General features: G+C 40.6%; 1 protein-coding gene across 1 annotated transcript in view; it reads right to left on the bottom strand.

The window, feature by feature from the left end:
* Nucleotides 1-14,190, bottom strand: part of AFF2 (AF4/FMR2 family member 2) — a 239,960-nt gene that overhangs the window by 24,073 nt on the left and 201,697 nt on the right. Inside the window, exons 9-12 of the mRNA XM_031056018.1 lie at nt 10,994-11,156; nt 9,464-10,483; nt 7,234-7,355; nt 1,283-1,517 (exon numbers count right to left, since the gene is read on the bottom strand). Of these exons, the coding sequence (XP_030911878.1) occupies nt 1,283-1,517; nt 7,234-7,355; nt 9,464-10,483; nt 10,994-11,156 (1,540 nt within the window). The remainder of the gene's footprint in view (nt 1-1,282; nt 1,518-7,233; nt 7,356-9,463; nt 10,484-10,993; nt 11,157-14,190) is intronic.

A 14,190-nucleotide genomic window follows, 5' to 3' on the forward strand; every position in this document is an offset into this window, starting at 1 on the left:
GTCTAACATATTTTAGGGGAAAAATATTTCTTGCATCAAGATAATAGATTAACAAAGGATAAATCTGACTAGAGATGCTGGGATGAGAGGAAGAGGCCCTGCTGTTTACACAGCACTGTTTATTTGCTGACATATGCAGTTCATTTTGGCACTGATTTCAGTTGAAGGCGTGTGTATTACTGGCGCAGCTTGAAGTGACACAATGATATCAGAAAGCAACAGGGATGAATGAATAAGGTGAAGTGATTTGTCACCTACAATTCAATGCAACTTGTGAGTTTTACTATTACAGTGCAGGGTAACAACCTCTCTCAAAGTGGTGAACTGTGAAAAATGGGGCTATGCATGGCCTTTTCTGTGGCAGAATTTTCTTCTTGTTTTTTTTGACAGCGATACTAAGATACAGTTTGATAATATAAAGTAAGGATGGGTTTGAAACTCTAAAGGAAGGACTATTTTCTAAAATGGGCCAAAACCCTGGAGTTTCTCTGTTTAACCTAAAAAGAGGATGACAAACCAATGTGAAGTTTTATGCTGTTTTAGTGAATTTGATATGCAGTTTTGGCTCTTTTTCATTTTCATTCTTTCTGTATTTTCAGAAAGAAACTCTACCTGAATCTGGTGAAAAGCAAGCAATAAAGAAGCATCTCTGTGAGAACCACTGATGGGGAGATGGCCCTAACAGTGTGATATTCTTCTGGGGGAGAAAAAAACCCCCAATTTACAAATTGTCTGAGAGGTTACAAATAATTAATGAAGATTAAGCATAAATAAACCTTACTGTTGTGAGCCTGAAAACCTGGGAGAGGTTATTAACATGCTGAGTGTACTATGGACAGGAATTTTTTGTTATGTTTTTATTGTCTGTTTAGTTTAGGCCATAGTATTCAGTATGACTACAGTGCTTAACTCTGGCTGAGAATTTGGGGCAGTAATTCAGGTGATATTCTGGAAGTTTTATTTTCAAAATGTTGAGTGCTGCAGCTACAGAGTAAAGGGACTAATTTCAGCTAGTTGATGGCTGCAAAGGCTCTTTGAGGCTCAGGGTTTAGGTGCTTCAGGGAATGACAGACAACACCAAGCAGACGCCTAATGCTGACCGAAAAATGGAGCTTGCAAGAGCTGTTTATGCCTGGCTCTGCAAAGATCCACTGCCCCTGAGTGGGGCTACATAAGGATTTAGAAATACATACTGTGTGGGGGAAAAAAAATCCAACAGAATAAAGCTGAACTGATTTCATTTTATCTTGTTCACTGCCACCAACGGAGGCTGGTTACTTACACAGATTCCTTTGGGGTTAGAAGAAGATTTATTTTCATTCTTTCTGTGTTTGGAAGCAGAGGAGGAAGAGCTGCTGGTCTGTGAGGTGTTGGTGACAGTGGGCTCCTGGCTGAAGGAGCTGTTGTCACTGCTGTGCCGCCGGTGCACAGGGTCGTCCAAGAGCGGGGACAAGGGAGGAGGGAACAGCTTCTCTTCTCTTTTCTTTGTCACCTTCTTCACCGAGCTACTGCTGCTCCTGGGACACACAGAAAAACCAGATGCACTTCAAGAATGTTGGTTAATTCTCCACATCACAAAGCTGTACATTTTATTTACTGAGAAGCCAGCTCTGCCCTCCAGTCTGTCCCACAGCCCCGTGACCTCCATGGCGAGGCACAAGGGGACAGCAGTGAAAACAGAAGAGCTGCTTCTGCCTTTTCAATGACTGCAGAAACCTTCTGCTTTGGAGGACAACTTGCAGTGCATTAGTACAAATTGCACCCAATTTAAATGCTAATTTGAGTCAGTCTTCATTTGAGAGGTCATAGAGGTTCTGACTCAGCAAAGTGCTGGAAAGTTTTATGCACGGGGTTAGTTCCTTTGACATCAGGTATGACTATTTATGTGTTTAACATTAAGCATCTTTTTAAGAGGTGGATTAGGGCTCACATAAGCAACCTTTGCAAAAAAACCCAAACAGCACATGGCAGCTTATGAACCAAAAATAGAATTTATAACAACTACAAAATGATAACCATAACAATAACAAGATAATAATTATTTAACCTCTAGAATAAAGCCATCATTCAACACTATATTAAAATGATACATTGTAGCTGGCAAAAGCCCTTGAGCAAATATTGGTTGATGAATTGAACGTGATTCAGAAAATGAATGTGGTTTTGACATGAAAGCTCAAGTAACATGATAATCTATTGTCTGTTTTATGTACAGAGATTGTTAGCTGGCTAGAAATGGCAGCTGTGATGCACAGTAAAACCAGAAAAAAAACCCAACCTGGTAGACCTTTCTCCACTCAAATTCATCAAAAAAGAAAAAACCAAACCCAAGACTTCACTGACTGCTTAACATGTTAATCTACTCATAGATTTTTATTTTAGGTATTGTCCCAGCTCAGTCAATGAAGATAACCTGAATTTTAATCTTTTGTTAGACATCTAATATTGCACTACATGATCATTTACTTTTCATGATTATTGACTAAAATTTCAATAACAAATTAAGTCAACAAGAATTTATGTTTTGTTCCCATTTTCAGTCAGTGTCAGGGATTATTGATCTCCTTTGCCTCAAAGTAACCAGAGAAAGGGGAGAAGGCGACCCAGGTTTCCTTACTTCTCATTTAGGAGCTCTCTCTCATTTCAGTCTGGCCTCTTCTGCAGTTTTACTGACAGTATCAATATCTACACCTCAGTCACTGCCCTGCTTGGGACTTTTGGTGATACAGAAATATTTTAGCCTTATCTGTGAAACCAAACAAACTCTTCGTGTTTTATAGCTTCTCTACCCAAAACTACTTTAATTCAACTGAAGCAGAGTTAAAAATATCTTATTTGAAACCCTCTGATATTAAAGATCTTCAGACTGAAGAAATAAAACAAGCTCAAATTCATATTGCCTTATGGATGGATGCTGTTCTTCTTGGAAAACACATGGGTCTGAAGAAGATCAAAGGCAAACAACCATGTTGGACTAGACCAGCAGTTCTTGGAGGAGACTGATTTCATGCACATGTGGTCCTGCAATATGTCCTCCAGAAAGTTCTCACTCAAAGCTCCATCTGTTTGCTTTCTGACCCCCAAAGGGCATTTTGGAACTCAGACAAGTTACCATAGTTATAGCTCACAACACTCTGAACTTTTTCCAGAGGAAAATTTTCCAAAGGAGGGTGAGCACTGCCCCAACAAAGCACACACAAAGAAGCAGCAAAGAGGACACAGTTAACCCGCAGAAGCACCCAGGAGCAGAACCCAAACCCTCTGCCTCCCAAAGCACATGTCCTACACAGGGAACCCTGAACATGCACTCACAGGGGGAACAAAGTGATTTTCTGTGCCACTGTGCACATAGGAGTTTGCAGCTCTTCACGATTTAAAACTTCACCAGTTCACTTCATCTTTGGGCTCAGATATAAGATGGGGCAAACCAAGGAACAGGTGCAGCTACTCAACTCTGGCACATAAATCACTCTGTGGCTTGGAAGAATTAACCACAAAACAAAAGGCTCTAGAGGATATTTTTTCTACATAATTTACGTTTAACTCCGCCCCCCATAAATACAGTTTAAGTTGTCTGTTGGGTTTTTTTCCTTTTCTTTCCCTTGCCCACTTAATTCTATAAGTTTTTGCAGGAATGAAGCTGACAATTTATTCAGCAATGTTACCTCCCTCAGATTTACACTAAAGCATTTATGCTAACAATAACCTCCATGAAATAGGTTGTTACCAGCAGTTAACCAGATTGTCACTTTGCTTTGGGCTGTTAATGGCCTAAGAAACTGGTCTTTGATTGCAGGAATCGCTAATTTTGAATGAATTTATTGCAATAATTACTGAGACTCAATGGTTTAATTTGCTGACATGATTGTTAGTTAAAATTATTTAAAATCTAGGGAGAAACACAAAGTGCACTGAAAAACTACAAGCAGAACTGATGGTCTTGTGGCTGCAGGGTTTTAATCTTTTGTGTCTAAAACAGGCCAATTATCAAAGAAGGAGAAGGTTCCCCATCTGCTTTTTTTTTCCAGACTGTATTTTTTTTTAGGGCAGAAGGCAAGCAAGCAAGCAGGCAACAAGAGGTCATTGCATGAAGAAGGGAGAATTTCCAGCTACTCTCATGTTTCAAGCTGCTTTTCTTTGCCCTTTCTTTAACCACTCCTTGTGGTATGCAGTGGTATCTCTGGCCTGGTAGTGAAACAAAGCCACCCCAGGCTTTATCTATACCAAGAATTTGGCTTTCCTTTGCCTCTCCTCCCCTGGCCCACAATGAAATGCTGCAAGATGGTGTATCTGACTTTCTGCAGGGGTTTACAGGGAAAGGTCACTCCCACATTGGCCTGGACCATTTGGCAGCCCCTGAATGGAGCTGAGGTCATTGTCATAGATGTGAAGGCTGCCTGTGCCACGAAGGAGCCCCAATGAATGCTGCTGTGACTACCCTAGGGATCAACTAATATGTATTGCCAAGGAGAGGTGCATCTTCAGCTAAAGGTTGAAAACAAAAGATAACGGGAAATTTTGAAAAACAAAAACGCAGAAATGCTTGCCTCAGACAGATTTCTAGCATGCCTGCTAAACGGTGGGCATGTCTGACTGGTATGAGTCCCGTTTGACTCATAGTTTGCATTAGCAAATAAATCCCTGTGTTGTTATAAAAAGCCAAATACTGGTGAGTATTTGGTGAGTCCAGTTTCTGTCTGGACTGGGTCTAACAATCAAATATTCATGTATCAATGGGATTCAGCAGCACATACAATTAAAGCTTAAATTAAAATTTCTCTGTCAAGGAACTAAATATAAATAAGTAATCCTCTGCTGCAAAGCAGGCAGGTGATCTGACAAAAATTCAGCTTTGCAGAAGTGCTTCAATGTATTCCTATAAACACACTGAAACACCTATTCCTTCATTTGCTGTAAGTATCAGAAATAAGGAAAAGGCATCAGCCCCTGAATATGTGAGGGAAGAAACAGAGAGGTAATTATGGCTTATGCAATGACTACATAACACAAAACTGCTCTCTGGTTGTGCAAATGCCTTTTAAGTTCACAAGTGGCCATTTGAAATGTCTAAACTCAAATTGTACATGTAGCCACAGAAACTTGTGGAAATTAGGCATATAATTGCCCTTAATAGACATGTGACCCTTTAAAGATTAATTGTGCATCTTTGCTTGCTTTATTGAGCCCATATATTTAGGGGAAGATTACAGAGAAATGTATCCAAGTGCCTAAACCATAGCAAGGCAGGCAACGGGAGCTGTGAAAGCACAGGTGTGACCTGTCTTTTGCTGATTGCTCCAGACTCCTGAATGCCTCCAAATTTTGGCCCAGATTGTGCTCTTTCTGTCAAAACACTCTTGTACCTTTAAAAAAGCCTAATAAAAATCTCGTGTCTGCCTTGGGGAACTTGGCTTATTGGCACAGGGATCAAGTTCTAATAGGAGAGACCGAAGTTTCCTACTAAGTGACAACATCCACCATGGGACTTAACACCTCCTTAAGGGATGAAGATCATCATCACACCTGTAGCTGACTCACCCTCATTTCTTAAAGAGAGTTCTAAAAGGAAACTTAGAACTTTTGGGAATAAAAGACCAAACGGCAAAGTCTGTCTTTCAACCTTTTACCCCTGAAGTGTTATTTTCCCCCATGGACTTGAACACTGGACTTTCTTCTGCCTCCCCTTAAAACTTTACTCAATCTTCTGGAGAACAGAATCACTCCTGACTGCTTAAAAATGAATGTTTAAATTTCTAGGAAATTGTCTTCACACAGTTCATCCAGCTCCCTGATCTTTTGGGAAATACATTGATCTATATTCAGTTGCATGATTATGGGAGTTGAAAACCTGAAGTGAAAACCTGAATCAAAAAAGTATTGCATTTTCTTCAAGCAAACTCAGAAAACACTAATAACAACAAAGGCAGTATGATCCAGGTCTCACTGAGGTGGAAAAATAGTCAGAAAATTTTGTTTCAAAACTCCAGGCAGATGAGAGGAAAAGCTAATATATGGAAATAACTATTGATGGACACAATTATGTTTTAACAGAGAATACCCAAGGGTTGAAAGCTCTGAGGAATCAAATTAACGACCTGGAAAACAAGCTCAAATTAAGAAACATCAGGTTGGGGGTGGATCCTTAGGGCTGATGGTGACAAGAATAGAAAGATTTTTTTAATGGATTGTGGAGGTGTTGGGGATGGATAATCCTTGATTCCCTCTGCAATATATCTCTGCTTATTGTATATCCAGCAATGACAATCAGGCAACACCCATCATGATGTTTATCAAATGTGCAACATGTTACAGATCCCACTGTAACTTTCATCTTCCTTTTCCAGACTCCAACTCTGATTTTCTCAGTGGCTGAACAAGGGGCTAATTCACAGACTGATGTTACTCCATATTGACACCAGAATAAATAAAATGATGCTCAACCTTCCTTTAGGGATTTTAAAATTAGTGTGCTGTTTCATTACCTGCTTTTGAACCTTAACAAAATTTACCTGTATTATCCTCAAATTGTTTTTAGAAGCACGCTATGATTTTGATTCTTTGCTTATCCTAGTGCAAAGCAGAAAGAGCACCTCATCTCAAAATCATAAAAGCACAAAATAACAAAAGGGAATTGGACTCTGGCTATTTATAGAATATTAACCTTGTGACTCTATAATCAGAATCATTATTTATGTGGCACCTGTTTGTTCAAGCATCATAGCCACCTCTGAAAGACACTCTGAAAGGCACAAACTATTGCATGGTGTGTCTGCTGAGATACAAAGCACGTCTGAGACACCTGGGATGGTGGCACCTGACATTGCTGTATACACAGGTAAAACAAAGAGGCAATTTCACTATTTTGTTCAGTAAAACTGGGAACTGTCTCTCATGAAAATTATTTTAAAAAATTAATTCCAGACAATCAAATAAATCCCACTTTTAGCAGGATTCTCTGTCCAGAGGCTAAAGGTAACAGAGGCAAGAAAAAACATTGAAGGGAGGTTGAAGAGTACACCAGGACTGTGGCAGCATCCTGAAGTCCTGTAGGCCATCAGAAGGAGGCATGAATCTCATCCAAAGCCATGTGGATCCTGTTCCTCATGGATGGGAATACCAAGGTTGTGCCACTTATGCTGATGGGCTGTAAAGCCCATCTGACTCTACAGCAAAGATATTTATGGAACAGTACTGTGAAATCCCTCAGGAATGTGATGTCAAAAATCCACTTACTCTTTAGTGCTGGTTATTCTGTGGTTTGGAATTGGAGAGATACAAGGTGGGAGCAGACAGGAAGCCGGAGGCTCCTCCAGGCGCTGCTTCTTGCTTTCCACAAAGGTGTCCAGGCTTTCTGTCTGCTGTAACAAAACATGGCAGAGCATCAATGATCCAGCACTTATGCACAGCTTCACTGGTCATCCAGAGGACCTATGGAATCTCAGTGTATTTCCTTTACAGCAGCAGCAGTTAAACTACTGGTCTAAGAGAAGTGAAAGTCACCTGAAATCAGGGCTAAGCGTGCTCCAAATACAGGACATGGAGTTATATAACAAGTGACATAGCAGATAATTAGGAAGCAAAATGTCTCATGTGCTAAAGTTATCTTCTGTAGTGCACTGGAATTTAATTAATAATTTAGATGCAATGATTTGATAGCACCAAACCTTATTCAAGTAAATAGCTTTTACTCATTGACCTAATAGAAGTTGATGGGAAAACTTCTCTGAGTAAGTATTCCTCACAGGACTAGGAGTAGAGGACTGAGCTGGGGTAGTCATTAACAGCAATTGCTCATTTGAAATTTGCTTTGGAAGACTCCCTGATGCATGACTTTTGTGCCTGAACTAGGATGATACAAGCAAAGCTGATTATTGCTCTGTCACTGGAACCTTCATATCAGTCTTCGAGCCCACTAATAGATGGCTAAAATAAATTTTTTAATAGTATGATTTAGAAATTAGTCTCTCCCTGCCCTGCTTTAACTCTTGGTATACCCTGAAGTCATCCTAATTGGCTTGTTTCTTAGGTAGCAGTGAACAATCACATTAAAACATTACTGGGGCTCATTCAGAGTCCAGCTTATGTTAGCACAGGCCCAGAGCAAGATTCTCCATTTTGTTACTTTCTGATTCAAAGTTTCAGTCAAGGAAATGATGAGGTTCCACCTTTCATATAACCCCCTTATTTTTTTTTTCTTCCCTGGGAGCCCTCACTTTAATTGCCAATACTACACTTGTGTTTTAGTCACGACACCTTCTCCATGATACAGACACTCCACTAAGCTACCCAGCGAGAATTATTTTTGGTATAATTAATATGCACCACCCCAGTGTACTTAGACATACATAAGTATGGACATTTATACATCCCTCTCCTCTTTTTTTCTCCTTCCTTCTGGCATCTCTGTAGTGTGCAACTAGAATTTAAACTGAATAAAAACCTGCTGAGTTTACTCATGTGATTACTTTCACTTAATTCAGCAGGGAAGGAGCCAGTGCAGTGACTCATTTAGGCAGTGGTGTAGACCCTGTGTCTGCCTGGCATCATCTGTCTTTGTCTTGCATTAATTCTCTTGTACCACTGGACTCCTCAAACTCAGGATTTCAAGAAGTCCTCCAAAACAGACAGCTGAAGTTATATTCACAATGATTTATAAAATTTGGGGTATAAAAAAAACACACTCTGGTGACTTTTCACAGGCAGACCAGAGTATAAGCATTTCAGCTGGAGAAACTGACTACAAAAATTCATTTAGGATATAAAACCTCAGTTTCTTTTCTGAAAACACATTTAGTTTGAAGTGCAGTGTCATATCCCACAAGGTAGGATACCCTTGGGCATAAATAACATAAAACACATGATAAAACATAATGCCTTCAGTCAAAATATATTTGTTTTTTGGGAAGCTGTGCAGAGAAAGCAGCTAGTTAAGTAAATTATATTTCTATGGATCATATTTGTTCATACCACAAAACAATACAAAAACTAAATTCACCAGGAGCATAAGCAAGAACCATTACACTGACTTTGATGAAGCCTGTTTAAACCAGTGGTGAAAACACCTTAATTCTGCAGACAATAAACCCCTCCCTTCCAAACTGAAGTCACATTTTCTGAGTATGGCTGAAACTGCACTAATATGAACTCATCACTTTCTGCAGATTACAGAACACTGGAAACTAACAGGTGAGTGAGCAAATACAGTGAAAAACTTGTGAGTAAAATCTCAAAAAATACATTGTTTATTGATTTTTTCAGCTGGGGTTTGCTTTTTACTAGTTTCTGATGTTAATTTGTAGTGCACTTGTAAATGTCAGTCCTTTGTAAAGCCAATAAAGCCTCAGTGCTGTGATGCCTCCCCACAGCCCGGCTGCAGGTGCAGTGAGGAATCACTGCCTCTGGTCCTGACTTCCAGGGTGCTCAGAAACACAAGTGTTTCCTTTAAACAATGGGAATGACTTACCTTGTGTTTCCTTTTGGATTTTGTGGAGGGTTTTTCAGCTGCTGGGGTGGGGGACTCTCGAGATGGTCGCCTGTGTTTCACATTTGCCTCTCTTGGTTCACTTTTCACAGATGTGGTCTCAAAAGTCTCCTGTCCAGGTATCCTAGAGAGTAAACTAAGGTCTATTTTCACCCACAGAGATTTGAGTTCTTCATATTCTCTCAGTGGGGACAGAAGTTCATTTTGTACGATTGGGATAGGAGAAAAGAGCTGCTCCTCCAGGTCATTGCTGGTCTGGTCAATGGATGTGTTGCTGCCATTGCTGGTTAAGCTACTTACGCTGAGGATGTTACTGCCAGAGTCCTTCACTTTGACACCACTGCCAGACCCAGTGCAGGCTGGCAGCACCTTGGCCTGCAAGCTCTCCTCCTGGTCTGTGTTTGAATCAGAAGTAGATGAATCAGTTTCAATGAACTCCCGGGACTTTGGGACAATTTTGCTGGGGCCTCTGTACTTTTTCTTCTCTGAAGTGAGACCTGTGCTAGTTCGTGGTTCTTTCCTTGGAGCTGTCTTCCCAACTGCTGCTTTAGTTCGAACCTTTGGCTGCTCGGGGGGTTCCTGTGTGTCTTTTTCTTTGGGAGTGTTGCTGGTATTATTTGGTTTGGGCCAGTTATACTCTTCTACACTGGAAGTCCTTTCTACCTTTTTGGGTTGCTTTTTCCCAGTAGTCCTTTGTGAAGTTGGCTCATTATGAGCTGGTGACTTCTGCTTGCAGCTTTTTGCCTCTGGGGTTTTCTGGGCAACCCGTGGTTTGGCTTTCTCTCGGATGGGACTGAGGATCGCCCGGTCTTTGGGATCGGTCGGGGGCAGGCTGCTGTTGAGCTTCCCTTTGTTTGACCCTTCGGCCTGCTGGTTGCTCTGGGCCTGGGAGCTGCTCTCGCTGTGAGGCTCATTTTGATTGTTGATGATGGTCTTGTTGTGGGGGTTCACCTTATTTAGCCATTTATCCAGCTGCCATTTGTTTGTTGAGGGGGGTTCGGGCTGCAGATTGAAGGATGACAAGGAACAAATCTCAGACAGAAGCAGTGCTTTTCCCTTTAAAAGAAAACTTTTTTAATGTACCCTTTTATTTCAGTCAACTAGTGGTGACTGCTAGTTTTATGGGAGTATTTATGGAGTATTTATGGTTAATTAGGCTTCCTTATCTGGTTTACAACGTAGCCCTGGAGAAATTTAATACAACTAAAAAGTTTAGCTAGTCCCTGAAGAGATAGTTTTGTCATGTTGCCTTTCCTTAGTCCCAGCTGAATACTGTGTCAATAAAATCTTCTCTAGCTACTGGCAAAAATCTAAATATTTCTTCAAAGCAGCTCAAATGTAGGCCAGAAAGATCCTTCCAAAAGCTAAAATGAGTATGTGGGTCATACATGTGAAACAGCAAAGGGAAGCCAACAGCATCAAACAGCACAGAACTCCAACATCCCCCTAGCAAGTAAGGGGATTTGCTCCCCTCCACCCGTCCCCCCTGGGCAGAGCTGAGGGTGGCCTCACCTCTGGCGTGGCACTGCGGGACTCCTCGTTGCACTCGCTGTCACTGGAGCTGCTCTCGCTGTCGGAGTCGGACTCGGAGCTGCTCTCGGACTCGCTGGAGCTGCCGGAGCTGCTGCTGGAGTGGGCCAAGCCAGCAGCGTGTGCCACGGGCACTGGCAGGCTGCTGGGGGACAAGATACTCTCTTAGTGTGCTCCTGGCCTTCTGCAAGGGCTGCCCAGTGAACCCCATTGACACTGAATGTCCTCAGTGTCACCTCCCTCTCCTGGAGAGCTCCAGGGTCTGGGACACCTCCAGGGGCCGTGCCACCTCCAGGGCCTGCGCCATCTCCAGGGGTTCTGCCACCACAGAGCCACCAGAGGAGCTGGTTGGCTTCATGACTCATGGGACACATTGATTATGTTAATAGCAGTACCATCATCATCACCCTCCAGTAAGAAACACTTCAGTGTCACAAGCCTGAGCTTATTAGGCTGATGATTGCAAAAACTAACAATCACACTTAAATAATTCATTAATGGAATCATGCTTTCTTCGTTTTTTGCCAGTTCATTTATAATTTATGATCAAAGGAAGGACATCAGGCAACTAATATTGGACAGGACATTTTAAAAATTCATTTTAATGAATACTTTTACACTGCAGTGTACAAAAACTACGTACTTTTGACAAGTCTCCAGGGAGTGCCTGAGAATTTTTTATTTATAGCTTTTTTCCCTCTCATATTTATGATAATGCAGTGAGAAAATAGCATTCATGCTGAAAATAAGCTTCTCTGTGAAATCTATTTTTCTGTGTGCTCAACTGTCCTCTAAGATGTATTTATTAGCAGTGCAATGTGTATCGTTTCTCCTCATCATTTGTTTCTAATCTGAGAGGTCAGATGACCCCAGCTTTTAGCACTACAGAATTCTGCCAATCTGAGTCCTTATAAACTCATCTTTAATTTCAACTTTTTCGTCAGGGAGATAACCATAAGGTTATATGTCTCTTCAGCTGATCTATACAGGGACTTTTTGATGATTGATTTTAAATTTGTGAAGCTGACAAAGCAAAGTGTTTGAAAATTGACACCATTTGCTAGTACGCCTTTATGGATATTCAATACTTCACCTTAATATATCATACACTGTGTGTGTCCCATATTGAGTGATCCAGAGGTGCCTACAAGGTATAACACAGCTTTGCCTCTGTTTCTATTTGCTTTTCTATTTTCCTCCAAGAAGAAATCAACTAGGCCAGGAATTTTCTTTCCTTCCCATTTCAAACCATGATGCTCTGTGCATCAAGATGCCCTCTTAAAAAACCGCAGTAACCAAGAAACTGGAAAAGCCAGGGAAAGAAACAAAAAAGGAAAAGCCAGAACAAACTGATGGGTGACCCTGCTCTGCTAGAATCTTTACAAGCATTGCCACTGGCTTCTGTGACAATAATAGATGGACTTTAATTTTCTTCCTACACTGAGCTACTTTCTCTCCCTCCTTGTTGGTAAAACCTATCGCTTGCACCGCGGTTGGTAACAAAACTGTCTCTTTGAGCCTGGCAATGGCCCTGCAGTGCCCATTGACAAAACAGCTTGGTGCTTTAGGGTGCATTAATGAAACAAAATTACTCACTTGGGTAATTGCTACAGATCACTAACTTTGTTGCTCATTAAGTCCATACACTTTTTATTTTTTTAATTCTTTTAGCGGCTTCTTACTCAACTGACTCAAGTAGACCTAGTCAGAAAATGTCAACTGGACATAGCAGGTAATTCAAAGAGCAGATGATGAAAACATACGGGCATTTCTGAAAGTATTATGGGAAACTAACCACTGAATTACAATGGATCTTACATTTTGTATTTAATAAAATTATTTTTTAATACCGTTTTTATTTCTTCCTTTGTCATTCCTTTTCAGTGAGTACTTTTCTTGTACTCAAGAAAGTACAAGAAAACACATTTTTCATTCAATTTTTTACAGTAAACAAGGAAACAGAAAAGTGGAGAAAAAGAAAATCTGTTTGTAGGAGTGTTTGCCTTTCTCATCAATATCTAGTAATTTTGGTCTTATATTTTTTACTTGGAAAACACTAATAGTAGATGAAAACTGAGCTTTCATATTTCATTGCAAATGTTTCCAGGAAGAATAAAATAGAAAACACCACAAGGATTCCCAGACTGAGGAGGCAAACATAGCACTTCCATTCTATAATGCCAGAATGAAGCACCAGCCTTGGAAAAAAAAAAGTGTTATTTATGGAATCATCACAAGACTGAAGTTTTAAATTAAAAACAACTTTCCCCCTAAATCAGAGAGCTTCTCTGGAATGGTTTGTGCCAAAGCAACCTCCACACAGAGGGGTGTGTGGGGCTGCACATAGCTGTGCACATCTGCCTAAGGACATGCTCTGCTCTCATTAAGACAACTGATCTAAGGAGTAACACCTCTTATCTTAGATCAAAGAAGGGAAAGGCAGTGCCCCAGCCAGACCTTTCCCACCTTTAAACACAACTTACCTCTCTTAGCACTCTGGGACTAACACTGCAGCTGGGATGTGCTCACAAAACAACAGGAATCATTCTGGAGCAGACTGCAACTGTCTGACAAAGAACTCAAAGGGCAGGAATAAAACCATGGAAATAGCAGCTCCAACCTGGCCTTATTTTCTTTCTTTCTGCACACCAGCCTCACTCAGAAAAAGCTACCACGTGCCAAACATAACTGAGTAATACAGCTCAGCAAGCATGCAGGAACCAGACAGGCTCAAAATAATGTTTTTCATACAAAACACAATGAGGTCATATTTTTCTTTCATCTGGAATAATAAAATTATGCCTTGGCTACACCGGGCAGTTTCATGCTGAAGGCATCATTGCTGATCCTCATTACTAAAGTAGAAGCATTCATTTTCATCATGTAGTTTGGGTTGAGAGCAATTGTGTGTGCTTTGCAAAACAATCAGATAAGACCCAAAATGCCTTTCCTAGCATCTCACCATACTAAAGATAGATCTAGTACATAGCTACAAGCACAATCATGTTCTTACAATGCAGTTCAGCAGAGAAGAAAAAGGTATACATACATTTCACAAACAAACAAAAGCATAAAAGTGTGTAAAAATGAATCTTTGCGTCCAATAAAATAAGTTTAGTAGATATTCTGGATTGCCTTTTGTGATTTTTTCCTTAAATAAAATGCATCTCTTAATTAAA

This window comes from Geospiza fortis, unplaced genomic scaffold (assembly GCF_000277835.1).
Source record: "Geospiza fortis unplaced genomic scaffold, GeoFor_1.0 scaffold157, whole genome shotgun sequence".
In the NCBI taxonomy this organism is placed as follows: Eukaryota; Metazoa; Chordata; class Aves; order Passeriformes; family Thraupidae; genus Geospiza; species Geospiza fortis.